At 40.5% G+C, this 27,228-nt stretch overlaps 1 protein-coding gene across 4 annotated transcripts in view; it reads right to left on the bottom strand.

Moving 5' to 3' along the window:
• Window positions 1–27,228, bottom strand: part of RSU1 (Ras suppressor protein 1) — a 223,674-nt gene that overhangs the window by 168,729 nt on the left and 27,717 nt on the right. For all 4 annotated transcript variants that reach the window (XM_084871373.1, XM_084871374.1, XM_084871376.1 and 1 more), the window contains exons 4-7: window positions 11,743–11,863; window positions 5,392–5,510; window positions 1,952–2,034; window positions 1,558–1,672 (exon numbers count right to left, since the gene is read on the bottom strand). In XM_084871373.1, coding sequence (XP_084727499.1) covers window positions 1,558–1,672; window positions 1,952–2,034; window positions 5,392–5,510; window positions 11,743–11,863 — 438 coding nt within the window. The remainder of the gene's footprint in view (window positions 1–1,557; window positions 1,673–1,951; window positions 2,035–5,391; window positions 5,511–11,742; window positions 11,864–27,228) is intronic.

Raw genomic sequence — 27,228 nt, forward strand, 5'->3', positions numbered from 1 at the left:
ATCTTTCTTTTGAAAGAAGTTTTCTGCCTTAAAACATTTGTGTTCAGGCCAATGTGGCTCAGTGGTTGAACTTTGACCCATGAACCAGGAGATCAAAGTTCAATTCCAGTCAAGGGCATATGCCCAGGTTGTGGGCTCACTCCCAAGTATGGGGTGTGCAGGAGGCAGCTGATCAATGATTCTTTCATCATTGATGTTTCTTTCTCTCTCCCACTCCCTTCCTCTCTCCAAAATCAATAAAAATATGTATTTTTAAAAAAGTTTGCAAGGATATTTTCTGGATCCTGTAGCCTGATCCTAAAGTGAGATTGGGCTACTTGTAACTCAGAGAAGGGGAGATGCTGAAAAGCAGCACAACTCTCTCTAGATCTTTTACACTGACAAAGGAGCTCAAGGATATGGGAAAAGTGGTGATATAACTTTCCATCTGTTCCATGGAAGCATATGAATGCTTTTCCTTTAGAACAGAGCTGCCCAACAGAACTTCCTGTGCTGATGGAAGTGTCCTCTATCTGCATTTTCCCCACGTGGCTACTGAACACTTGGTATGTGGCTCGTGGCTTGCATGTTGAACATTAAATTATGTTCACAGCTCTGAACAGAAGTCAGACTGCCTGCTCGTAGCCTTTCCAAAACCTTGCTAGCTTATCCGAGGGTCTCACTTCACTAATCATTCAGGACATATTCCTTGAGCACATGCCCCATGTACACAGTAAGCAGGGGAGAACAAATATAGAAGCCCTGCTCTCAGTGAGCTTACATTGGGTAAGTGTGTTTTTTAAAATGATGGTATTTTGGAGCAGAAAAGCAAAGTCTTAGTTTGAGAAACAAAGCAGTTCGATGTATAGAAGAAATGAGATGATGCCGAGGGTGTGGATAAACAAAGTGAACTCATGAGCCTTTTCTGAAAGAGTAGCATAGCCTAGTAACAGAAGAACAGCTTTGGATGTTATTTCCGAGGAAGGTAAGAAGCCACAGGGGCCACTTGAGTTACCAGGCAGAGTAGTAAGATTCAGCTGCCAATGGGAAACAGGATAGGACAGAGGAATTCCCAGCTATAACACATTTCAAATTCCCACTGGAGGTGGAATCAGGAGAAAAACAAATTCATGAATGGAAAAGGTATTTAAGCAGCTGTAAGAAACACAACTATTTGGTAAGTTTTCAAGAAATTAAATTTAAAAAATACAGCATTAAAAAAAGTAAGAGTGTTGGTTTGATTAAAACCCCACCCCAGCTAGTAAAGGAGGAGCCATAGATAAGAGAATTGCCACGATCTGGGCTCTTTTCACTGCAGGGGCAGGCAGCTGGGCTGGGTCATCTCTCATCAGCCATTTCTGAGACAATGCAGCAGCAGCCACTGAATGCAGAGCCAGGGCAGGTCAAACCCGGCACAGCTAAATGCTGGTCAATGACCAACGCTAGTAAATGATCGAAACTGGGTGCCTCGGTGGAGGGTATTGCCAACAAGAGGAGAGAGGGTTGTTCAGAATTGCTGCATTTGGATAATCAGTATTAATTAAATCCGGAAGTAAGCTCTTTCATCAGCAACCTTACCTAGTTCTGGGGGCAGAACGGTCAGGCGGTTCCCCTGAATGTGAAGCTCCTTAAGCTGAGTAAGCTCCCCGATTTCCTTAGGCAGCGAGATCAGGTCGTTATCCCTAAGGCTGAGCTAAATACAAGAAAACAAGGAGTTGTCAAAACGATTTCACATAAATTCCCTTAAAGAGGCGTTCAACATAAACTCTGTCCTCTTTCATGCCCTCTCTTCTTTAAACCTCAATCCTTTCAATTTATTTACAAGTGACTACAGATGAACAAGCAACAGCACCGAGAGGAGTGGTTTATTCCTGTAGAACAAACCCTACTCCTGCTCAAATTGACTTGATTCTACTCCAACAGAGGCTGCAGAAGTGAATTGATTTTCTCAGAATTTAGATAAATTACTTACTATCTGCAACTTTGTGAGCTTCCCAATATCTGGCGGCAGGATTTCAAAATCGTTGTCACTTAGATAGAGTGCACGCAGGGTGGCTGCAAATTAAACAGCAATATATAAACAGGGTGACATGGAACCCAACCATTTGAAGTCTGATCAATACAAGGGAGTCAGCTTTGATTAATAACCCTGGCTTGGTGAGAAGCCTGTGACATACCTAGGGCTCACAATAATAACAAGCAGGTCAAACTTAGATTTACTGGCTTATTGTGGGGCTGGTGTGTTCAGGAAAACATCTATATCCAAGAGGACTGACACAATTAACAATTGTGGGCACCAGTAGTTTTTGGCACAAAATGTCAATATACCATCAGAAAAGATAGCTATTTTTCTCCTATTACTTCCAATTCACATTTCTTACCCCATTTGCATCCAAAGTAAAACAAAGAAAGCCACTGTCACTTTTATCAATACTTAAGGCAAAAGGGTTCTTTCATGTAAAGAGAACTATCTTATATAATAAAAGAGTAATATGCAAATTAACCATCGCATCGCTAGACCCATGAGCCACGCCCACCAGCAAGTATGCAAATTAACCCCAATCAAGATGGCTGCAGCCACAGAGCAAGCAGGAGGGAGGCTTGGGTTTCCCTAGCGATGAAGGAAGCCAAGCTTTCCACACACCCTGGTGGGCCCAAGCCTCCACTCAAGGCTACAAAGCTTCAATTATAGAAGATAAATAAATCCCAACATAAATGGTGGCAGCCACGGAGCTGGAGAGAGCAGGAAGCTAGGGTTGCCCCCGGCAATGGAGGAAGCCAAGCTTTCCACCTGTCCTTGCCTGCCTTGGCCTCCTCGTAAGGCTACAAAGTTTCAATTGTAGAAGATAAAGATCCTGCTCCTATTTGGACACAAGATGGCCACCACAAGATGGCCAGCAGGGGAGAGCAGTTGGGAGGGACCAGGTCTGCAAGGAGCGTGGTTAGGGGTGATCAAGCCTGCGAGGGAGGGCAGTTAGGGATGACCAGGCTGGCAGGGGAGCAGTTAGGTATCAATTATGCTGGCAGGGGAGTAATTAGGGTGTGATCAGGCTGGCAGGCAGAAGCCGTTAGGAGCAATCAGGAAGGCAGGCAGGCGAGCAGTTGGGATTGTGAGACAGATCCCAAACTGGAGAGGGTGTAGTTGTGCTGATGGAATGCCCCATGTACATAGTAAGTGAATTTCATGTACTGGGCCTCTAATCTATATATATAAAAGCCTAAGCGACCATTACAACCAAGTCAACTGAATGACCGGTCTTTATGATGACACACTGACCACCAGAAGGCAGATAGTCAATACAGGAGCTGCCCCTCTGGGGTCAGTGCACTCTCACAGTCAACCTCCCACAGCCAGCCAATTCTCACAGTCCCTCCCCCTGGCCGGCTGGCCCTGATCGGGGCTAGACGAGACAGCCCCAATTTGTCCCAATTGCCGGCCAGGCCGAGGGACCCCACCTGTGCATGAATTCGTGCACCGGGTCTGTAGTGTTAAAAATAAATCCATTACTAAAGGCTTTCTGGTGGTGAAAGCCATAATCACTGTTTATTGTTTCCATAATCAGACTCATTACAGTTGACCCCTGACCCATGAGGATTTAAGAAGCAAGGATTCCCTATACAGTCAAAGATCACTACATAACTTCTGACTCCCTAAAAACTTTACTAATAGCCTCCTGTTGACCGGAAGCTTTACTGAAAACATAGCCGATTAACACATATTTTATATGTCATGTGTAGTATATAGCATACCAGTATTCTTACAATAACGTAAGCAAGAGAAAAAAATGTTATTACAAAAATCATAAGAGAAAATATATTTACTGTATTTATTTTTAAAATCTACATATAAGTAGACCTGCCTTTGAAGTTCAAGTGTGTATGTTCAAGGATCAATTATATTATTATTTGTTTCTATGGCCTTAACAACAAATATAAATGAAGATAAAGGGGCTAAAATAATGACCTGGAGTCTAAAAATAGAGAAAACACTAACTTGGCAGAATACCAATAATCAGGAATTTGTTCACAGTATTACACAATGGAAACATGATCCAAACTACAAAAACCCCAATGAATCTTTTTATCCTCAACCAAAAAAAAAGTATAAGCAGAAGTATGTTTTCTTGTTGCAATCATTTACATTCTAATGTTTTAAAATTTGACAGAATTGTATATTAATTTACATAATAAAAACAATTTATCCCACCGCCCAAGAAAATATTTTAGAGTTGTTTTCACATACTTGAGGAAGTCTGAGAGAAGGTATAGATAAGGTAAAAAAAAATGTAACTTTAGAAACTAGCTCAGAATATTCAGTATTTCTGGGTGCCACACATGTCATTATTTGGACAAACAGAACACTCATTGAAGGAAAGTAACTCTTTCCTAAATATTTCTCAAGTTCTTGAGAAAATAAGTTTTTCCTAATATTTACAAGCATTTGCAACAAGAATCTGTTTGCAATATAAAAAGTCAAAGAGTGTTTAATTACATACTATCAACAAAATAGAATACATCAATAAGAACACTTTTTAAAAATAAATCAAAATATTTATTGATTTCAGAGAGGAAGGGAGAGGAAGAGAAAGACAGAAACATCAATGATGAGAGGGGATTATTGACTGGCTCCCTCCTGCATGTTGGATTGAGCCCTCAACCCAGGCATGTGCCCTTGACAGGAATCGAACCTGGGACCCTTCAGTCTGCAAGCCAATGCTCTGTCCACTGAGCTAAAGTGACTAGGGCTGTGGTCAGCAAACTGAGGCTCTTTGGCCTCTTGAGTGTGGCTCTTCCACAAAATACCATGGCCTGGGTGAGTCGAAATATTTTGAAGAAGTGGCATTAGAAGAATTTTAAGTTTAAAAAAATTTGGCTCTCAAAAAAAATTTTCCAATAGTTGTACTGTTGATATTTGGCTCTGTTAACCAATGAGTTTGCTGACCACTAGGTTAGGGCATTAAGAGCACTTTTTAAAAGGATTAAAACAATAATCATGGCTGGACATTTTAAAAATTATGTCAGTGGTTTATTGATAGATATTTTTATAAGTAAGTGATTGAAACATCTTTGGGCAAATATCCTATAAAAAGTTACCTGCAACACATATATTATTACATTTTTGCATGTTCTTTAAAAAAAGAAACTCAAACTCCTTAGCTCAATATCTCATTTAGATACATAATATCTATTAGAAAGTTAGTATGACATTATTCAAGACCACTTCAGTGCAATGGTGTCAGATAACTATATATCAAGTACACATACTGCTGAGCTACAAAAGAAAATTCAAAAGGAATGTGTAAAGAAAAAAATCTATATGCCTAATTTCTCTTGGAGTTTGGACCTTGGCAAATAAATACCTCATTTAGAACGCAAAGTACCATTTTAAGGAGAATTATAGAAGTTTCTTACTCAGGTAGAAGAAGTTTCCAGGAAGGGAATTTTCATTCAAGTTGTTGTAAGTCAAATCAAGGACCTCAAGAGCTGGGAGAGAGCCAAATCCTCGAGGCAAAGTGTTTAGTCTATTCATCCTGTGGGTCGAGAAAAAAACAGGACAACACATACAAAACATATGTTCAGACAGAATACTCAGATCACCTATGTCACAAGTCTAAGAGCCCTATGTGAGAGGCTGAAAGCTTAAAAGAGGTCCTAGTTCTATGATCACTACGTTATTTAACGAACCTAGTATTATATAGTCCAGGCCATGAAATATTTGAAAGTGTCTTCATTGTCATTTTCTCCAATGGTGATGCTTAATCATTGTTTTACACAGAAAATTAAATCCTCACAAAAATATCTGTCTTCTAGAGAAAACTTCCTTATGGATGTAGCAATAACACCCCAAAAGATACACAGAAAGCTTAGTGGTTTCCAGACTTGACTTTATTTCACTTATTCCTCCCAAGCGGAGGGGTGGGAAGGAGGAGGAATCTCTTTTTTGTTCTGCAGCTTCTAACATTCAAAGGGATGTCCAATTAGAATGGTGGTTACAAGGGACTGAGGGAGGGGAAATGGGGAGTTGTTTCATGGGTGTAGCGTTTCAGCTTTGGATGATGAGAAACTTCTGGAGATTGACTACACAACAGTGTGAATAGACTTAACACAACTGAATCATACACTTAAAATGGCTAAATTTATGGTATGTGTATTTTAATACAATTGATATATATATATATATTATATATATATATATATAATATATATATATATATAGTCTCCAATAAAATGTAAGGAAATTTTTTTCTATTACTTTCTTTTTTCATTTTTTTAAGAACCTATTTTTCTTAACACAGTTCTGAACTTTGTGCATAGTTATAAATGATTTTTAATTCTTTTTTTTTTTAATCTAATACAGACTGGCAGATGTGGAAAAGTGGGAGGAACTGTGACACTACAAATAATCCTAGACATCCATCCTTCTCATATGAGCTACAATCTTGACCACACCCACCAGCCAGGCCTTGAAAGAAGGAGTGACCACCTCTGAATGCGTAGAGAAGGTTAACTTTACATTTAGCAAAATATCCTCCATGAATTCACAATTTGCGAAGCACATTTATACCATGTATTTCACCTGAATCACCAAAACTATCGTGTAATATAGGCAGGACAGCACTTATAATCATCTCTGAAATGTTGAGATGGGGAAATAGGCTGAGAGAGGACCAAGGACTTTTGACTCAGCTGATGAGGTGACAGGTGTCTGAGAGCACCCAGCACCTCCTGGAAGGCAAGGCACTCCTAATCATTAGACGCCAATGCAACTGAAGAAAAGGCCCGAAATAATGGGAAGTGCACAGAAGTATACCTAAAGTCGGCGATTTTCAAACTTTTTCCTCTTACGGCACACAAACTAATTACTACCAAAATTATGCAGCCCACCAGAAGAAATATTTTTTGTCAATCCAACAAAAAAAGAATAGTCATAAATTTTATTCATTCACACCTGCTGGCTATTGTTGTGTTATTGTTGGTTGTTGTTATTTTTTTATTTGACAATCTAGGGCCATGGTCAGCAAACTGTGGCTATTGTTGTGTTATTGTAACTGGTTGTTGTTATTTTTTTATTTGACAATCTAGGGCCGTGGTCGGCAAACTGTGGCTATTGTTGTGTTATTGTAACTGGTTGTTGTTATTTTTTTATTTGACAATCTAGGGCCGTGGTCGGCAAACTGTGGCTCATGAGCCACATGAGGCTCTTTGGCCACTTGAGTGTGGCTCTTCCACAAAATACCACGGCCTGGTATTTTGAAGAAGTGGCATTCGAAGAAGTTTAAGTTTAAAAACTTTGGCTCTCAAAAGAAATGTCAATCACTGTACTGTTGATATTTGGCTCTGTTGACTAATGAGTTTGCTGACCACTGATCTAGGGGAAAGAGCTCAGTGCCCTGACTAGCAGGCTTTGCATGTTTTAAAAATTCTTGTGGCACACCACGCAAAAATTGCTACCTTGGAAGCCAGGGGCATCTCACTGAAGAGAGTCCCATCCCATCTCCTCATATAGTGAACCTGAACCTACTAAACTGCAGGTTTTCTTTCTCTTCGAGCAGTAAACCAATCCCCCCCAAAAGGTGAGGAGATGTACACAGCAGGGCCCTGTACAACTGACAGCAGTACATGGCAGGAGCAGGCCCACTGACCTGGTAGGCGGAAAGCGAGCCCTGACTGAAATGACTCTGAAGGTCCAGAAGTGGTGCTGCCAATAGCCCCAGCTACAAGCAATGCAAGAAGCCGTAAGGATCCTGGCTGCTTCCCTGGACACAAGCACATCCATAAGAATCAGAGAAAGTCTCTCTCTCTCTGCAGAATGTGCAGGAGGCTTCCCCCACACTGGGCGCTAGTATCTACCTCCATCTACATGGGTGGGATGTGTGTCCTCAGGGTGCCCTCCGAGCACTGCCACTCAAGATGTCCAGGAGAGAGAGATTACAGTAGGGGCAGCGGAAGAACAGATCTAGATTTGAAATCCAGATCTAGCACCTGCTTCAATAACTTGGAAAAGTTATTCAGCTTCTCTGAGACCCAATTCCTCTTCATCTGTAAAATAAGGCTAGTAATACCTTCCTGGCAGGATCGCCAGGAGGATGAGAGAAAACACATGAAGCATTTAATACAATCCGTGGCTCCTAAGTGCGTTCTTGAGAAATGACAGCTATATCTATTGATACAACTGTACTTCAGGAGGTTTTGAGAGGAATTATGACTCAGCTCCAAAAGGCAAGCTCACCGTAGAAAATCACGGTAGAAACCTCAACTATCAAGGGTGGTTTTTCTATTTGCACCAAACCAGCTTACCCAAGTCACTTCAAGGTTGTGGCTCAACCATGCCAAGTGGCATCGATTCTGTTTGCATGTGAACATTTTCCAAATGCAAACATGGGATGTACTGGAAAGGGGGAATGCCTGCATGTGAAGGAGAAACTTAAAAATCAGATTTTTTTTCTCTTCCTCAAAAGCCACAGGAAAGCCCATACTAACGCTTCCCTTTTGGAACACTTGGCTCTCTAGAGGTTCTCCTGAGCTCCTCTTAATTCAATAAAACCTTCCTAGCTAAAGGCAAGACTCTCACCTCCACAGTGACCTGGTCATACGCTTAGCAGGAAATATAAACATCAAAAACCCAAATCCATGAACACTCAGCACTGTGCTTGGTGAGAATGCCTAACTGTTCATGAGATGAGCTCCAGCCTCTCATAGTGGAAAGTTATACCAGAACAGCTGGCCCCGGTTCTCTTGAAATGAGATTATCCTTGAAATAATTACTAACATGTACCCTCTGGTGCCTTTACAATTTTTGGGAAATAACTCATAAAATGAGATACATTTAAAGAATTAAGAGCATAACTCAACTTTCCTTTACTTATTCAGATGGCCTAAACATCCTTTCACTGGAAAAAACAGCAAATACTATATACACTTAAAAAGCAGAGTCTGGTTGAGTGTGCCATTCAGATTAGGCACGCTTGTGGCTTAACTGTAGCATCTCAGTATGTACATTTCATTCAGGCTGCTTAGTCTAAGGAGTGTGCTCTATATAGCTTGCCATAAACAGACCTGTGCAAGTGTAATACAGTATGCCATTGAAGACAGGAGTATCCTTTCTTGAAACTCATCTTAATTCCTTTCCCAGAGAACTAAGAATTTAGTTCAAACTTTGACAACCCTATCTATATAGCTAGATAATTAAATACAGAAAACTTTACACAATCAATAAAGCACTGAGAGCTGGAAATATGCAAACAACTCCTAGGACAATAAAGAGGTGACTAAGATACATTCAATAAAAAAGAACTTTTACAACTCCATTCTAAGGCACCTGGAACCCAGCCAAACAAATTCTGAGCTCAGGATCTTCCAGAGCCTGGCTCCACCTGTGTTTCTATTTCAGCTGCCCACAGCAGATATCTAAGTATTATCCCAATTCATTCATAACGGTCTTGCCACTTTTAGCTCCTCTGTATTTCACATACCATCATCCCTCTCCAGCCTCCATTCACACTGTCCAAGTTCTCCAGGAATGTTAATCTAGCATTCTCACGAGTCTCCTGACCTCCAGCAATTCCTCCCTGCAGCCTCTCTTCACACATCCTTCATACAAAAATCTGAACCCATATCTTTCCTGCCACTCTGCTGTGCAAAGTCCTCAATGGTCAGCATGATAAAATTGAAGCACCTTTATTTGACACACAGGCCCTTCATTAGCACATTGACTGCTTGCTGATGACTTATCTGTTTACCTTCATTAGCACATTGACTCCTTGCTGATGATTTATTTGTTTACAGCCTACTTTCCCAACTGTGATGGATGCCCTACATGGGCTGGATGGCCACTACCTACAACACAGCCTGGTATGGAAGCTCAAGAAATACCCATTAAATGAAGAGCAGAGATTCATGCTTCTCTTCCCACCTCTTTCCATACCACAACTTCCCTCACATTTCTTACTCCGCAACACCAAACTGCCTGCAATGCCCAGAACATGCAGGGCTCTGAGCTTTCAAACATGTCATTCTCACAATCGGAGATGTCTTCTCACTGCTGGGAGTCTGAGAAATTCCTTCTGATGCATCAAGTCTGGGCTCAAATACTATCCCTACAGGATCTCTTCCCCTGAGAACCTTCCCTGTAGACTGCTGTGCCCCCTGCTCCCTCTCCCACTGCACTTCTAGAATCTGCCACACACCGGTGACCCAGCTGTACCCTGTCACTGTTCGCTAACAGCCAGCTCTGCCTCTATTCTTACCGCCAGGGACTGTGATTTTCACCACTGGCTCCCAACACTAGCAAAGTTCTTGATGCAGAACAGGCACTTACATAGTCACAAAATAAATGAATAAAAAAAAATGGTGATGATAATAATTATCACTTATGTACTGTTTACTATGTGTCATGTACTGTTCCTAGCACTGATATGTAAATAACAACTAACTTAATACATGAAAAAATTAATAAGAATACATATAATTTTATATATCTAGTATATGTATCGAGTTTTAGACTCTTTACAGATGCAAATTAAATAGTATGACATTAATTTTCAAAACAAAGACCTAAAGGGAAGATCTTTTCTTTGGGTATTTAGTCTCATCGATGGGGGAAATCCCATCTGACCGAAAGTGTTCTTTCCCCTTCTTTAAACACTACTTCCCCTCTGACATTAGGGGAAAAATGATCATGGATCTTAAAAAGATAATCTCTCAACCAGAATGAATATCAAAATAGTATCTAACCAAAAACTCCCCGTGGAAAGAATGAACTAAAACTCATTCTATGAATGAGATTTTTCCCCATGATTGATTCTTATTAAATTGATAAATACCTGGCCAGCTTCTATTACCACTCCATGTAAATCACTACCTTACTAGAGCATTTAATGGCTATAATTTCATGAATATATTATTTGGCCCAGTGAATAAAGCATGAGTGGGCAGTTTTATCTGAGAGCGGTAACAATGAAGCTGGCATTAAGAAGCCCACGCTCTGGGTGGTATCTATGATGTCTGATGGACGGGGTCCTCTGCCCGGCAAGGCCCCTAACGTGGGGGCCATCGGGAGTAAGTCCATTCACCTCTCTCGGAAAGGGCTTGGCTTCCTCTCCTGGACATGAAAGCAGGAGTACCTGCCTGCCCTCCCTTGTCATGGCTGAGAGGGCCAAATGCTGGCATGAGGACTTTGAAAACTATAAAGTAATATATGGAGCAAGGGATTATTCTTCATTGATACCTGCCTTTGCAACCTCAACTGAACCAAACTTCCCCCCTTCATCTTTGTATTAAGAGAGACATAAGATTAGAACCTCTTGACTAAATAATAGAATTGCAAGAATCAAGAAAGCCATGTTAAGAAATGTATCCTCTCCTCAGAGAAGGAAGGTGCTTTGTGACTACCTCTACATGACACAGAGAGCAGAGTCAACCACATTACAACTGGCCTGGACAGTTAAAGCTAAGCAAATAAGTCCCTTCAGGATCAATAGCACCGAAATAAAATTTTATTGGAAACAAAGTACAGTAAAATAAAAAAATAAAAACACAACCCTTATTGCACCAACAATTAGCTTCTCAATTAGTTCTCAAAGAGATCTGCACTAATGTAGGCCATTGCAGGGATGTATTAAAACAATAAAACTTAGAAAAAACCTAAAACATAAAAGGAAATGAGGAATCAGCTCCTCCCATGCGGGAATATAGATGCCCCCACCCCTGCCCACGCCACAGTCCCTCCACCTCCTCCTCACTTCCTTCGCCCGAGATACTCACCCGAGGTTCAGGTGCTTCAGTTTCTGAAGGCTGCTGATCTGTGTGGGCAGCTCCTCAATCTGGTTATTAAAAAAGTTAAGCACTTCCAAATTCTTCAGCTCTGCTATGTTTGCAGGCACAGCTATGGAGACAAAAATGCTGATTGTGAACTCAGAACCTTCACCCCTCATAGGAATTCCAGCAACAAACTGCATTTTTCTTCACGTGAAAAGAGAATTATCCAGTATGATCATCTAATTCACATATACTTACATTTTGTATATTTGTAACTCTTAGATTGCAATTCACCACTGAGTAGAAAGGGAAACATTTCTTCAAAAGGCAAAGAGAATGTCTGTGCCACAAACATTCTATATTATGAAGCATATAAACTTTTAATCGTCATGCAATGTCTGATACGTGCACTTTTCCTTCCTTTTGGTTTCCTTGCAGCAAGCTAGCTCCAAGTCCCATTCTTAATGATATGTTCATCAAGCTGTTTCAATAATCTGGTGTCTGACGAGCTGTTCTCTTCACATTGCACTAAACCACCACAACTTAAGTCCGACCTTAAATGATAAAATATTCAACCTACCCAGTCTCTTATTTTGGCCCTGACCTTTGCACCTTGATCAACACACACACACACAGACACACACACACACACTACTTGAGCTTAGCAACAGATCAATGCACTGCTATTATACAGAAATAGGAAAAACCAACTCAGTAGCATGATATGAATAGTAATAGGCAGGTCAAAGGTTAAATATAACATTCAAGGCTTGACAGGTTCTTCCTTCCTTACAGTATACCTGCAAATACAAATTTAAAAGCAAAGGCTTCTTTCTCTCAAAAGTACTAACTCTCAATTGATAGCAGAAATACTTCCCATAGATTGTATTGCATGTATCCATTTGCTGATTCAAGTTTCCTATAAATATTTTATTGGCCATGAACTTATTGTCCATGGTTCATGCAAGCACCAATCCCAAGTCTATGGAGGTAACTGAAGCCATTGACATGGGCCTTGGGCACTACGCAAGAATTCTGTCTAGTGTCAGTACATGTACCTCGCATCCCACCAGTTCCCTCCAGGGAATGCTCCAGACTGCTGAGAAGCACTACAGAGGTGTGTGGGAAATTCCAAACAGACATCTAAAATACTTACAGAGAGCGCCATTCCAAGAACTCCAGTGTGTAACTCTGGGGGAATATGTTCAATCTAGTTTGAGGTCATCATTTCAACTTTATATAATGTCTAAGGTATCGATGCCATGATTTCTTTTAGAGGGAGGAGGCTTGGTAAGAGACAAGGGAAATGCTTTCCTTGGAGGAAGGGACTGTAAAGAATACAAATCATTCCAGACTAAGGGACTAGGAAACAGTGATCCAGATGGAAAATGAGCAAGACATGTGGATTTGTTTCTGAAGTGGCTGATGGTAGGGATGGGACAAGAGGACAGATTTTAAGGGGATAATCGAGGCAGCTGGAAAACCACACTTGGACACCAATATGAATGCACGTGAGCCCTGCCTATACAATTTTACTACAAAAGCACATTTTTAGATGTGTAGTCAAAAATGCACTTTTATGCAAATGAATGGCATTCGCTTTATGTAAATGATCATGAACAAAATCAGGCTGAGCCTGCTGAGTCGCCAGGTGTCAGCTTACCTGTTCTAAACCTGGACCATGAAGTGTGTGAGCTCCACAGATGACAACACTGCTCAGAGATCTCCCCGTTCTCCTGTTCCCCCTCCAGCTACCACAAAGTTTCTCTCCTGCCTTCATCTGATTAGTTTGAAGAGCAATAAAGAAACTTAGTGCAACCAGGAGAAAATGATGATCCCAATTTAGCCACAAACCAAGAATAATGCAGCCAGAATTACTGCTGCCTTTCCAAAGTTACTTTGCCAATGCAATTAAATGTTGGTCTGAAGGTATCGCCTTTTTGACAGGATGAGAGATTATTTCACTCTCCTTGCTAAATCAGTCCAATTTAAAGCCACAAATTATGTGAAATGTGATTCAGGGCTCTGTTTTGTGGACATAAACAATAACCCCACATTCAATTTACTAAACCTCTCCCAGCCTTTTGGTGTGCATGTGAATTGTGTGTTTAAGACTCCATTCAAGCTAGACAGGGGGAAAAAATTACACAGCTAATATTCTCCCTAAACCATAGGGTTTTTCCCATGACCAAAGTAAAAAGCAAAAAAATTAACATTCAAACCTGTGTAGATAGGATAACATTTGCTCTTTCAACCAATATTTAGCGAATGCTTATTATGTGCACAGCACCACACCTGTAGCACCTAGCATTTCAATACTTTGAGAATAAAGTAAGAGGGGCATACTATTTAAAGAAAGTAATCTACAAAAGGAGTAACAGAGTCAATAAATGGAAATAGGCCTAGTGCTTCAAGAACAAACTACAGCAAAACTGCCCATAAAAAAATAACCAACTAACATAAAAACTTGGTGCAATAACTGAACCATGCACATACACGGCAGGAACAATTTATGAAATTGTTCATGAAAAGGTGGCAGCAATATGTCACTGGTCAGAATATTTTGGTGGAATTTTTCAAGATACCTATGTGACACATTAGCAAGAGTAGTATTTTAAACTATTAACTAAACAACGAGTACCCATTTATTTCTAATTATGGGTTTGTAATGTTCCTTTCTTATCAATCTGTCCAGATTCTGACCGTGACCCCAGCAGTACACACACAGCCTGTAGACAACATGGAGCTTAGCACATCAATGAGAGGCAGCACAGCGTAGGAACACAGGAGGCCCTCCTGCACCTGCGGCTGGCTTTGGCATCCCCTTTACCAGCCCTAAAATCTCCTGTGTCCTCACTCAACTCAACCTCTCTGGGCCTCTGCTTCCATCAGGCTGAGGTGAGGAGGCCGCACTGTGACCATTTCTAAATTCTCTACCTCCTGGCTTAGACATTCTATGATTCTAAGAAGAGCTAGACTATGAAAATCAAGGATATAGATTTATATAATGCAACAAACAGGGCCCTCAATCAGGAAGCTCAGTCATGTAGAACTTTGCTTATGACAAAGAATTTATTTTTTTAGTATCATTTTCTGCCTAACAATGATGGCTGCTTTGATTTCAGTTGCTAGATTTGGGAGAAAAATCCCTGACTACTTGCAGGTGTCCTCTAGCTTATAAATGCCTCCTTTTCTGGTCACAGAAGCACTCCACTATGTTTTAAAAAGGTGACAAAGATGTGATGATGTCACCCCCAAAACTATGCCCAAAGATGGGTCTCAAAGTATCTTAGGGCAATCTAAGAATATGAAGGCTACTCAAGATAGAGTCCCATCTCGTGCAGGCCCAGACTCAGCAGTCAGCCCTCCAACGGTTTTTGAATGGTTCCTCAAGAAGCCCAATGTGCCTACCAGGACTCAGAAGTGGGGGGCACAAAGGGGACTCACCTAATCTCCTACATTAAAGTCTCTTTAAAAAGCTCCCCCAGGCAGAAAACAGTCGCTGGACACAGAGGATAGACTTGAGCTCCACCTGAAAGAAAACTCTGACCCAGCTCTATACCTGAGGAAGAGCATGACTTCTAGAAGCATAGAGATCTGTCCTACATTTACAGCAGGCACTGCTCCCAGGCCCTGTGCAGCCGAAGAAGAGGCCTGAGTCAGTGTTACACGCTAGAACACACTCCCCCTGCAGCCTGCAACAGTGAAGCACCTCCTCCAACAGAAGAACCTAATAAACTATTCTTAATAACAACTGCAGATCACTCTAGGAGCATTTAATTCTGAAATATAAATGTAATAATTCCACAACCAATAATTTATTTGTAAAACAATTTAGGAGTTTACCCACACAATAATAAATAGCAAGGTATGCCCTGGGGTGGGTTGTCCAATATGCAACCACTAGTTGAATTTAAATCTGGATTGGGAATGCAAATTGGTCTAGTCACTATAGAAACAGATGGAGGTTCCTCAAAAAGTTAAAAATAGAACTACCATATGATCCAGCAAAATTTACTCCTAGGTATTTAGCCAAATAACCTAAATGTCCATCAACAGATGAATGAATATATATATATATATATATATATATATATATATATAGTCAAAACAAAAAGAAGAGGAAAAAAAATCCTGCCATTTGTGACATAGATGAACCTTGAAGGCATTATGCTAAGAGAAATAAGTCAGACAGAGAAAGACAAATACTGTATAATGTCACTTATATGTGGAATTTAAAACAACAAAAACAATTCATAGAAAAAGAAAGCAGATTTGTAGTTATGAGAAGCAGAGCTTGGGGGGGATGAAGGAACTGGACAAAGGTATTTAAAAAGAAATAGAAAATTTTAATAAATTTAAATCTAGATTAGTTTAAATTAAATAAAATTAATTAATATAACTCCTTGGTAACACTAGCCACATTTCAAGAGTTGGTAGCCACATTTGGCTACTGACGACCATCCAAGGCAGTATGTATATGAAACACTGCCATCACAGATACTTAGGAATAAAGTTAACTAAGGAGATAAAGAACCTGTCCTCAGAAAACTACAGGACATTGAAAAAAAAGCTAGAGGAAGACATAAACAAATGGAAGAACATGCCATGTACATGGATTGGTAGAATCAACATCATTTAAATGTCCATACCACCCAAAGCAATTTATAGATTCAATGCAATCCCCATTAAAATGACAATGGCATATTTTACAGATCTAGAACTAACTCTCCAAAAATTCATATGGAATAAAAAAAAGATCCTGAATAGCCATAGCAATCCTGATAAAGAAGAACAAAGTTGGAGGGATCACAATATACTAGATATCAAGCCACTGTTCTCAAAACTGCCTGGTACTGGCACAAGAACAGACATATAGATCAATGGAACAGGACAGAGAACCCAGAAATTGACCCAAGCCCTTAAGCTCAATTAATATTTTACAAAGGAGGCAAAAGCATACAATGGAGTCAAGACAGTCTCTTCAATAAATGGTGCTGGGAAATTTGGTCAGATACATGCAAAAAAAAAAAAAGAAAAGAAAAGAAACTAGATCACCAACTTACATACACAAAAACAAACTCCAAATGGATAAAGGACTTAAATGTAAAACAGGAAACCATAAAAGTCCTACAAGACTCTATAGGCAGCAAAATACAGACATTTATCGTAGCAATATCTTTACCAACATAACTCCTAGGGCAATGGAGACTAAGGAGAAAATAAACAAATGGGACTATATGAAAATAAAAAAGCTTCTGTACAGCAAAGGAAACCATCAACAAAACAACAAGAAAGCCCACTGTGTGGGAGAACATATTTGCCAATGATATCACCAATAAGGGTTTAATCCCAGGGAACTCATACAACTTAACAAAAGGAAGAGAAACGATTCAATCAACAAATGGGCAAAGGACCTAAATAAACACTTTTTGAAAGAGGACATACAGAAGGCCAAGAGATTTATGAAAACATGCTCAAAGTCACTAATCATCCAAGAGATGCAAATCAAAACAATAATGAGGTACCATCTCACATTTGTCATAAGGGCTATCATCAATAAATCAACAAACAACAAGTGCTGGCGAGGATTCAGAGAAAAAGGAACCCTCGAGCACTTTGGTGAGAATGCAGATTAGTGCACCACTGTGGAAGACAGTAATGGAGATTCACAAAAATTTAAAAATGGAACTCCCACTTTTTTTTGAACCAGTGATCCCACTTCTGGGAATATATCCCAAGAAACCAGAAATACCGATCAGAAAAGACATATGCACTCCTATGTTTATAGCAGCACAATTTATAATAGCTAACATTTGGAAACAGCCTAAGTGTCCATCAGCAGATGAGTAGATTAGAAAACTGTGGTACATCTACACAGTTTTACACTGCTATAAAAAAAGAAGGAACTTTTACCATTTACAACAGCATGGATGGACCTGGAGAGTATTATGCTAAGCAAGATAAGCCGGGTGGAGAAAGATAAATATCACATGATCTCACTCATATGTGGGATATAATGAACAACATAAACTGATGGACAAAAATAGATCCTGAGACAAAGAAACAATGAACAGACTGTCCAACCTCAGCAAGAAGGCAGGGGGGTAAGAGATCAACCAAGGACTTGTATGCAAACGTATTAGCATAACTAATGGACAGAGACACTGGGGTAGTGGGGGCTTGTCCTGGGGGTGGGTGTGGCTGGGGAGGGTTTCAATTGGGGAAAAGGAGACACATATAATAATCTACACTAATAAAAGAGAAATATTCAAACTAGCTGTACCTCCGTGACACCCATAAGCAAATCAAGAGTGAGTATGCAAATTAACCCAACAAAGATGGAGGGTTAATTTGCATGTGCAGGTGCTGAGCTCCAAGCGGGGCAGGGCACCTCCTATGAGGGGGAGGGCAGGGGGCTGAGGAAGCTACAGGAGCAGTGCTCTGCCCGGAACAAAGACCTGCATGCTCCCCGGCAGCCAGGAGCGAGGACTTGCAGGCTCCCAGGCGGCCAGGAACAAAGCCAGGGGAAAGAAGGCCTATTCTTGCATTAATCTTCGTGCAATGGGCCTCTGGTTTCAACAATAAAAAATAAAAAATACCTCTTAACACGTAAAAAACAACAGAACACTACCATCGTTACAGAAATATCTAGAGTGCTGCTCTAAAGCAGTGTACAAACTTCAAGTACATCACAGTTACCAGAGGGTTTGTTCAAACACAGACTGGCATAGGAGGTACTACACAGTTTCTGATTGAGTTCGTTTGGGGTGGGGCCTGAGAATCTGAATTTCCAACAAGTATCCAGGGCATACTGATGACAATATTTGGGTTCGGAAAACTTAATTCATTAGTGACATCAATTAATACCTAATACATATGTCCCTTACTGTACACAATAATGCTGAATGAGATTATAACAATCTTATCCAAATTAAGACTCCTCTGTCACTTCAGTGAGCTACTGAACCCGCAGGATGATAGTAAAACACAAAATGGACACGCTCATGATGACCCCACCTACAGGCTGTCACTGAACCATTCCCAATGGACTCACTTCCCCACATACATCTCTGTGGCGAATCACTATGGAGGAGCATGGACAACATTCAAGGGGAAAAACAAAACTGAATTCCCTCGTCCACTGCATTAAGTCGCTCTGCAGCAACTTCATCATGCCCAAGGGTGGCCACACGGTGAGGTGCCCCTGGTTGTACTTCTGGCCTTTGAAACATGAGCCCTAACTGTAGAATCCTAGGAGGCAGCGACAGCAGGCAGGCCAGCTGGGTGCAGCCGATCCGGGGGCTTTTGGAGCAAAAGCATCTTGTGGCCCCTGAGGCAAAGAAACAAAACTGTGAAGAGTGACTGGCTCTGGTAGCAGCAGGCACTACGCAAGACAGAAGGACAGGAGCTGGCCAGCGTGCAGCCCACAGAAGGGCCGGAGGGGCACGCATGGGTCTTGAGAGCCATATGGTCGGCACCAGCAGTCAGGTCCCCTTCAGCTACAAAAGGGTGGTAACAGACCAGGCACCATGTTACCACCCACGGCTCCTGCAGAGCCGGAAGCTGCTCAGAACACATGTAAACTTTCATCATAAGCATGGGCATGAAATCTGGAAGTGAACTCCATCATCACCTCCAGCAGCCTTCTGAGCAGTTAGAAGTATTCTCTGCCCTGCCCAACTATTTCTGCAGAAGCACCCAGACTGTTGTTAGCTCTGGTGATTCCTGTAAAGGAGAGGTGATAGGCTGGGACATGAGGACCAGGGAATGCTACCCACATGCCTCTTTGAATTCATGCTTCAGCCATTGCTCCCTTCAGGACACCCAGGAGAAAAGGAAAGCCTGGGAAGCACCCTGTGAAGAAGAGGGACACTTAGGGAAGCAAAGGCTGAGAGGAGCACACAACCGGCGGGGGACTTGCTCCCCAGGCTACGATGGTGAAACACTGCTAACATGGGCCCATTTCCAGGAACACCAGGGTTACACCCCCCAGGGCCAAACAAGGCCTACAGATGCCATCTACGGGATAAGGTAAAGCGAAATGCAGTGAATAGCACAGCTGCCCCAAATCTGGCATGACTTCTGTGAATGGGTCATTCAACACATCTAACTTACTGCAGAATGCTAGCTCTTTGCACATAAAAATGTTTTTAAAACACTTCAATTATATAAACACCCTAAAAAACATGAAGTGGAGACAGACTCATGGATACAGAGAACAGACTGACAGCTGTCAGAGGAAAGAGTTGGGGGCTTGGTGAGAAGGCTAAAGAAATTAAATAAATAAAAAAACTCATAGAAAACTAAAATCGAAGAGGTAAGATGGCGGAAGAATAGATGGGCGGATTCTGAGCCCTCTCCCGAAGCAGAAAGAGAGAGCAACTGAGGGTCTTGTGCTGTGAGTGTTTATTGGCAAGCTGGGAGACAGCGAACACCAGAAGAAACTGCTGGGGGGCTGCTGACAGAGGTGCCCCTCACAGGGAAGCACCCACGCGGGCTGTGTCCCTGCCCGGAGCTACCTACCGGCTTGGACGGGGAAACCTCGCCATCTTGAGAGGAAGATAGGATCGTGTCAGAGGCCTGAATATCCACAGCCGCAGCGACCACCAAGCATCTGTGACCCCCAGAACGCGGATCCCAAGCGGCGCGAACACTTGCCCTCACAGGATTGCCCCACTGCTCAGCGAAAAGGTCAGATTTCGCGGGGAGAGGGTGGAGAGCGCTCGCGGCGAAAACAAAAAGCCTGTGCACACAGAGCGCGCTCCCGGAAGCTGGAGGACAGGGGTGGTGATTACAAGTAGAAGCCCCCGCTGTTGGGCGGTTGTCACCCTTGAAAGTGGACGGGGCTCCTAACAGGGGAGATATCTAAAGAGCAACACATTTGGATCCGGCTCGGAGGGATATCGGAGAGTTGCGGGAGATTGCAGTTGCTCGGACCTGCCCCCTCCCCCCCTCCATAGTTCCAGCTTCAGAGAGGGCGGAAAAAAAAAAAAAAAGCTGGAGAGGCTTTAGAGTCTGGGAAGTCAACCTAGAAACACTGCCCCCAGAGGCTAATTCACAAATTGACTCTAGTGTAATAAAAACAAAGCAAAACCTGCCTAAAAATCAGGACTGGATCATAACAATAGAGGAAGCGAATGACCTTCATTACTGCTAATTTTAATTAAATTTTTAAAATTTTATTATTATTTTTTTTTAATTTTTAAATTTTTGTTTTTTACTTTTGTTTTCATTATTTGCAACGTTTACTCAAGAAACTATTTTTTTTCTTTTTCCTCACTGATTTTATCTTGATAATTATTACATTGTATATGTAATCAACATTATTACTACTACTAACTTACCTTTTTCATCTTATTTTCTTTTGTTTATTTTTATTATTTTTACATCTTCAGAACATTCCACCCCAAAGCCACAGAATATACATTCTTCTCAAATGCACATGGGACATTCTCAAAGATAGACCATATTTTGGGACATAGGCAAAGTCTCTTCAAATTCAAGAAGATAGAAATCATATCAAGCATCTTCTCAGACCATAATGGCATAAAACTGGAAATTAACTACAATAAAAATAATCCAAAGAAATCAAACACATGGAGACTAAACAGCATGCTATTAAACAAGGACTGGGTTACCAGAGAAATCAAGGAAGAAATTAAAAACATCCTGGAAACAAATGACAATGAAAACACAACAATCCAAAATCTATGGGACACAGCAAAAGCAGTTTTGAGAGGGAAGTTCATATCCTTACAAGCCTATTGCAAAAAACTAGAAAAAAGTGTAACAAATGATCTAACTCTACAACTCAAAGAGTTAGAAAAAGAGCAACAAGAAAAGCCCAGTGTAAGTAGAAGGAAGGAAATAACAAAAATCAGAGCACAGATAAACGACATAGAGACCAAAGAAACAATACATAAGATCAACAAAACCAAGAGCTGGTTCTTTGAAAGGATAAACAAGATAGATGGACCTCTAGCCAGACTAACCAAGAAACAAAGAGAGAAGACCCAAATAAACAAAATCAGAAATGAAAGAGGTGAAATAACAACAGACCCCACCGAAATACAACGGATTGTTACAAAATACTATGAACAACTCTACTCCAACAAACTGAACAACCTGGAGGAAATGGACATATTCCTAGAAAAATATAATCTTCCAAAACTCAATCAGGAAGAATCTAAAAATCTCAATAAACCGGTGACTTGGGAAGAAATTGAAACAGTCATCAAAAAGCTTCCAGCAAACAAAAGCCCAGGGCCAGATGGCTTCACAGGAGAGTTTTACCAAACATTCAAGGAAGAACTAAAAACTATCCTCCTCAGACTATTCCAAAAAATCCAAGAGGAAGGAACACTTCCAAATTCCTTCTATGAAGCCAGCATCACCCTAATACCAAAACCAGATAAAGACAACTCAATGAAAGAGAATTACAGACCAATATCCCTCATGAACATAGATGCTAAAATCCTCAACAAAATTCTAGCAAATCGACTCCAGAAGAGCATCACAAAGATCATACACCATGACCAAGTAGGATTTATTCCAGGAATGCAAGGATGGTACAATATCCGCAAATCAATAAACGTGATACATCACATAAACAAATTGAAAGATAAAAATCATATAGTCATATCAATTGATGCAGAAAAAGCATTCGATAAAATCCAACACCCTTTTCTGATAAAAACTCTTAACAAGGTGGGAGTACAAGGATCATACCTCAACATAATAAAAGCTATATATGATAAACCCACAGCCAACATTATACTCAATGGGCAAAAACTAAAACCATTCCCTCTAAGAACAGGAACAAGACAGGGATGCCCACTCTCGCCACTCCTGTTTGACATAGTACTGGAAGTACTAGCCATTGCAATTAGACAAGAGGAGGAAATAAAAGGCATCCAAATTGGAAAAGAAGAAGTAAAGTTATCCTTATTTGCCGATGACATGATATTGTACATAAAAAACCCAAAAGACTCCATTAAAAAACTAATTGACTTAATAAATGAATTTGGTAATGTAGCAGGATACAAAATTAATGCCAAGAAATCCATGGCTTTTCTATACACCAACAGAGAAACTGCAGAAACAGAGACTAAAAAAGCAATTCCATTTACCATCGCACCAAAAAAATTAAGATACCTAGGAATAACTTTAACTAAGGAAGTAAAGGACCTATATGGGGAAAACTACACGACACTGAAAAAAGAGATAGAGGAAGATGTAAGGAGATGGAAGAACATACCATGTTCATGGATTGGTAGGATCAACATCATCAAAATGTCCATACTTCCTAAAGCAATCTATAGGTTCAATGCACTCCCCATTAAAATACCAACGACATATTTCACCGACCTAGAAAGAACTCTCCAAAAGTTCATTTGGAACAATAAAAGACCCCGAATAGCCACAGCAATCCTGAGAAAGAAGAGTAAAGTAGGAGGGATCTCAATACCAGACTTCAAACTATATTACAAAGCCACTGTTCTCAAAACAGCCTGGTACTGGCACAAGAACAGACATATAGATCAATGGAATCGAATTGAGAACCCAGATATCAACCCAAATCACTATGCTCAACTAATATTTGACAAAGGAGGCACGAATATACAATGGAGTCAAGACAGTTTCTTCAATAAATGGTGTTGGGAAAATTGGACAGACACATGCAAAAGAATGAAACTAGATCACCAACTTACACCATTCACAAAAATAAACTCAAAATGGATACAGGACTTAAACATCAGACGGGAAACCATAAAAATACTAGAAGCATCCACAGGCAACAAAATCTCAGACGTATGCCAAAAGAACTTCTTCACTGATACTACCCCTAGGGCAATGGAAGCTAAAGAGAAAATAAACAAATGGGACTACATCAAAATAAAAAGCTTTTTTACAGCAAAAGAAACCATCAACAAAACAACAAGAAAGCCCACAGTGTGGGAGAACATATTTGCAAATGATACCACTGATAAAGGTTTAATCTCCAACATCTACAAACAGCTTATACAACTAAATAAAAGGAAGATAAATAATCCAATTAAAAAATGGGCAATGGACCTAAATAGAACATTTTCAAAAGAAGACAGAAGGAAGGCCAAAAGGCACATGAAAACATGCTCAAAGTCACTAATTGTCCGAGAGATGCAAATCAAAACAACAATGCGGTACCATCTCACACCTGTCAGAATGGCCAACATCAACAAATCAACAAACGACAAGTGTTGGCGAGGTTGCGGAGAAAAAGGAACCCTCGTGCACTGCTGGTGGGAATGTAGACTGGTGCAACCACTGTGGAGAACAGTGTGGAGTTTCCTCAAAAAACTGAAAATGGAACTCCCATTTGACCCAGTAATCCCACTTCTAGGAATATATCCCAAGAAACTAGAAACACCAATCAGAAAGGATATATGCACCCCTATGTTCATAGCAGCACAATCTACAATAGCCAGAATTTGGAAACAGCCTAAGTGTCCGTCAGCAGATGATTGGATCCAAAAACTTTGGTACATCTACACAATGGAATACTATGCGGCCATAAAAAATAAGGAATTCTCATCATTTGCAGCAAACTGGATGGAACTGGAGAACATCATGCTGAGTGAAATAAGCCAATCAATGAAAGAGAAACACCACATGACCTCACTCATTTGTGGATAACAAAGAGCATTATAAACTGATGAACCAAAAGATAGATATAGAGACAGTAAATCAACAAGTAGACTGTCAAATTACAGCGGGGAGGGGAGGAAGATCTGGGGGAGATAATAGATCAACCGAAGGACTTTTATACATGCATATAAGTATAACCAATGGACACAAAACTCTGGGGAGGGAGGGGATGTGTGGGAGGGAGGGTGGGGGGCAAAAAAAAAAAAATCAATAAAATATATTAAAAAAAAAACAAAAAAAACTCATAGACACAGACAACAATAAGGTGATTACCAGAGGGAAAGAGGGTGGTGGTGGGAGGTAAAAGAGGGTAAAGGGGGTGGGGGATAGTGATGAAAGGATAACTGACTTGGGGTGGTGAGCATACAACACACTATAGAGGTGATGTTTTGTAGAATTATATACCTGAAACCTATCTAATTTTATTAACCAATGTCACCCCAATAAATTAAATCAAAAAAATTTGTGTGTTTTCACAAATACGTCTGGTCAGATTTTCACATGCTTTTGCTGACTTAAAAAATATTTTTTAACTTAAAAAGCTTTAAAATTTTTCTTTTAACAGAAAAGAATAAAGTAACAGAGAGGGCCTATAAAGGATATTAAAATGAGACTGCGTGTTAGATTCCCCTAAGTTGCACTGTTAACAACAAAGTGTTAGAAAAACCATGAGAACACGTGGAAATGAGAGATCATCCATCACACACTCAGTGGGGAGGAAGGCCTTTTCAGAGGAAATGGTGAAAGCAAACATTGCTTCCCTCAATGTTCGATGAACGGGACATTGGACAGCAACTGCCCCCCTCTGCCCGGAATGAGGCGAGGTAGGAAGCAGCCAAATAAGCGAAACCACATAAAACATGACTTGAGACATTGTCAAGAGTGAAAGGACAGTCCTTTGGCTCCTCAGACACAATAGCTAGCAGACACAGTCTATTCACACCACAGGGCTAATGTCTAGACTAATTATACAGATGCCAATCCTTCCAGCCAATTAGGATCATAGTCTTGGATGCCATTTCAGTGATAACATGCAAAAGAAAAACTTCTTCATGCTCACATACAAATAATTATGCTCTTCAGAATTTTATATGCAAATAAATTCATTTATACTTACAGTGACTAATGGCTTTTGTTGTCTGGCCAAAAATACACAAGGCAAATAGTGAACTAATGATATCTTAGCATAAGAATTTGAAGTTCAAAAGTATATACTAATGATAACTTTGCAAATTTTATGGGATTTTCCCCAAAGCAGGTATTAAAACAGTGAATTACATTAGTTATGGGTCATTTAAAAACAAAGTTTATGAGACAATAAAGCATATTCCCATTTAAAATGATTTGCATGGTCCTCAAGGTAAAAATAAAGTAGCAAAATATTTAAACATCCACCCAGCAAGGCCCAGCACCCCCCCTAAATATTTATTAAATTTATAAATAACAATAGCAATGCTACTTTCCTTTACTCGGCAGTGCTTACGAGTACTCACACCTACAAGTGCATACTTATTGCAGTCCATCATGAGACTCCTAAGATTCTGCAGCTTAAGTAATTTTAACCAAAAATATCCATGACTTAATTCACTACAGAAAAAAAAAAAATGATCCTACTCTTTCAGTAACAATGAGAATAATCAATTATACAAAAATTAGGCAGAAAATTTACAAGTTAGCAGTAGGCAGATTTTTAGTCAAACATGCAAAAATATATGTTCCTGGGCTATAAAAAGTATACACACAGAGTCAAACAAATCTAAAAAGCTGAGGAATCTCAGAGGGAAGGGTAGGGGAAGAGATTAACCAAAGAACTTATATGCATAACACATGGACACAGACAGGCAGCGAAGGCCTGGGGAGGGGGGGAAGTGGGGGGAAGGGGCCAATGAAAGGGTGGGGGGAAGGGGACATTTGTAATAACTTTCAACAATAAAGATAAATTTATTTGAAATTACACTGCCAGCAAGACCATGCAGCAATACAACACTCAATAATTTGGGAGCAGGTTTGAAGAAGCAGCCCTAAGAAGAAGCAATGACATTCGATGACCTGGAAGGAAGTGAGATCTGGTGAAGGGCAAGAAATTGACAGGAGCTCCTCTAGGAAACATTCCTAAGAAGCTCTAAAACACGGGAAAGTGTGAGAAGTAAATGGAGAACATGGAAAACTTCCACTCCACCAATAGGGGTGCAAGCTCAGTCATAAAAAATGGCTCTGAAGGTAAATAAATAAATAAATAAATAAATAAATAAATACAATTAAAATATATTATTTTATACATACAATTTCTCAATTCTTAATTATTATCACCAGTAAGAGGAAGACAGTAAACAAGTCGAATTCTCACACACCCACACGCTATGCCAATAGTATCTGCCTTCTTTTACAGCTAAGAGTTATTTCAGCTTGAGGCCACAGTGGGTTGCTGAGCTTCCTTCCTGGCCTTATGTTGGATGCTCAGGCAGGAAGTAATTACATGAGGAAGGAATGAAGGGTGGGGGTGGAGCGAGATGCCCACTGCTGGGAAAATCCACTCAGTAGCTTTGCTAACTCCTTCTCTGAACCTCAGGAATCCTCCCTGCTCTTCTGGTTGGACAAGTGAAGACCCAGGGCCAAGGCTTCACTCAAGGTTTGCCTCAGTGGGCCTGGAAAGGCACACCTACCGCACTGGCAGAGGTGGAGGGGAATGGCAGGCAGAGCCATACAAAGCCACCGCCCCCCCCCCCCCGCCCCTCTTTATAGAACCATTTTAAGCCTTTTGTTCCCATGGATACAGAGGAGGTGTTAATAAACACTAATTAT

The sequence above is a fragment of the Pipistrellus hanaki genome (assembly GCF_964339955.1).
Source record: "Pipistrellus hanaki genome assembly, chromosome: 1".
Classification (NCBI taxonomy): Eukaryota; Metazoa; Chordata; class Mammalia; order Chiroptera; family Vespertilionidae; genus Pipistrellus; species Pipistrellus hanaki.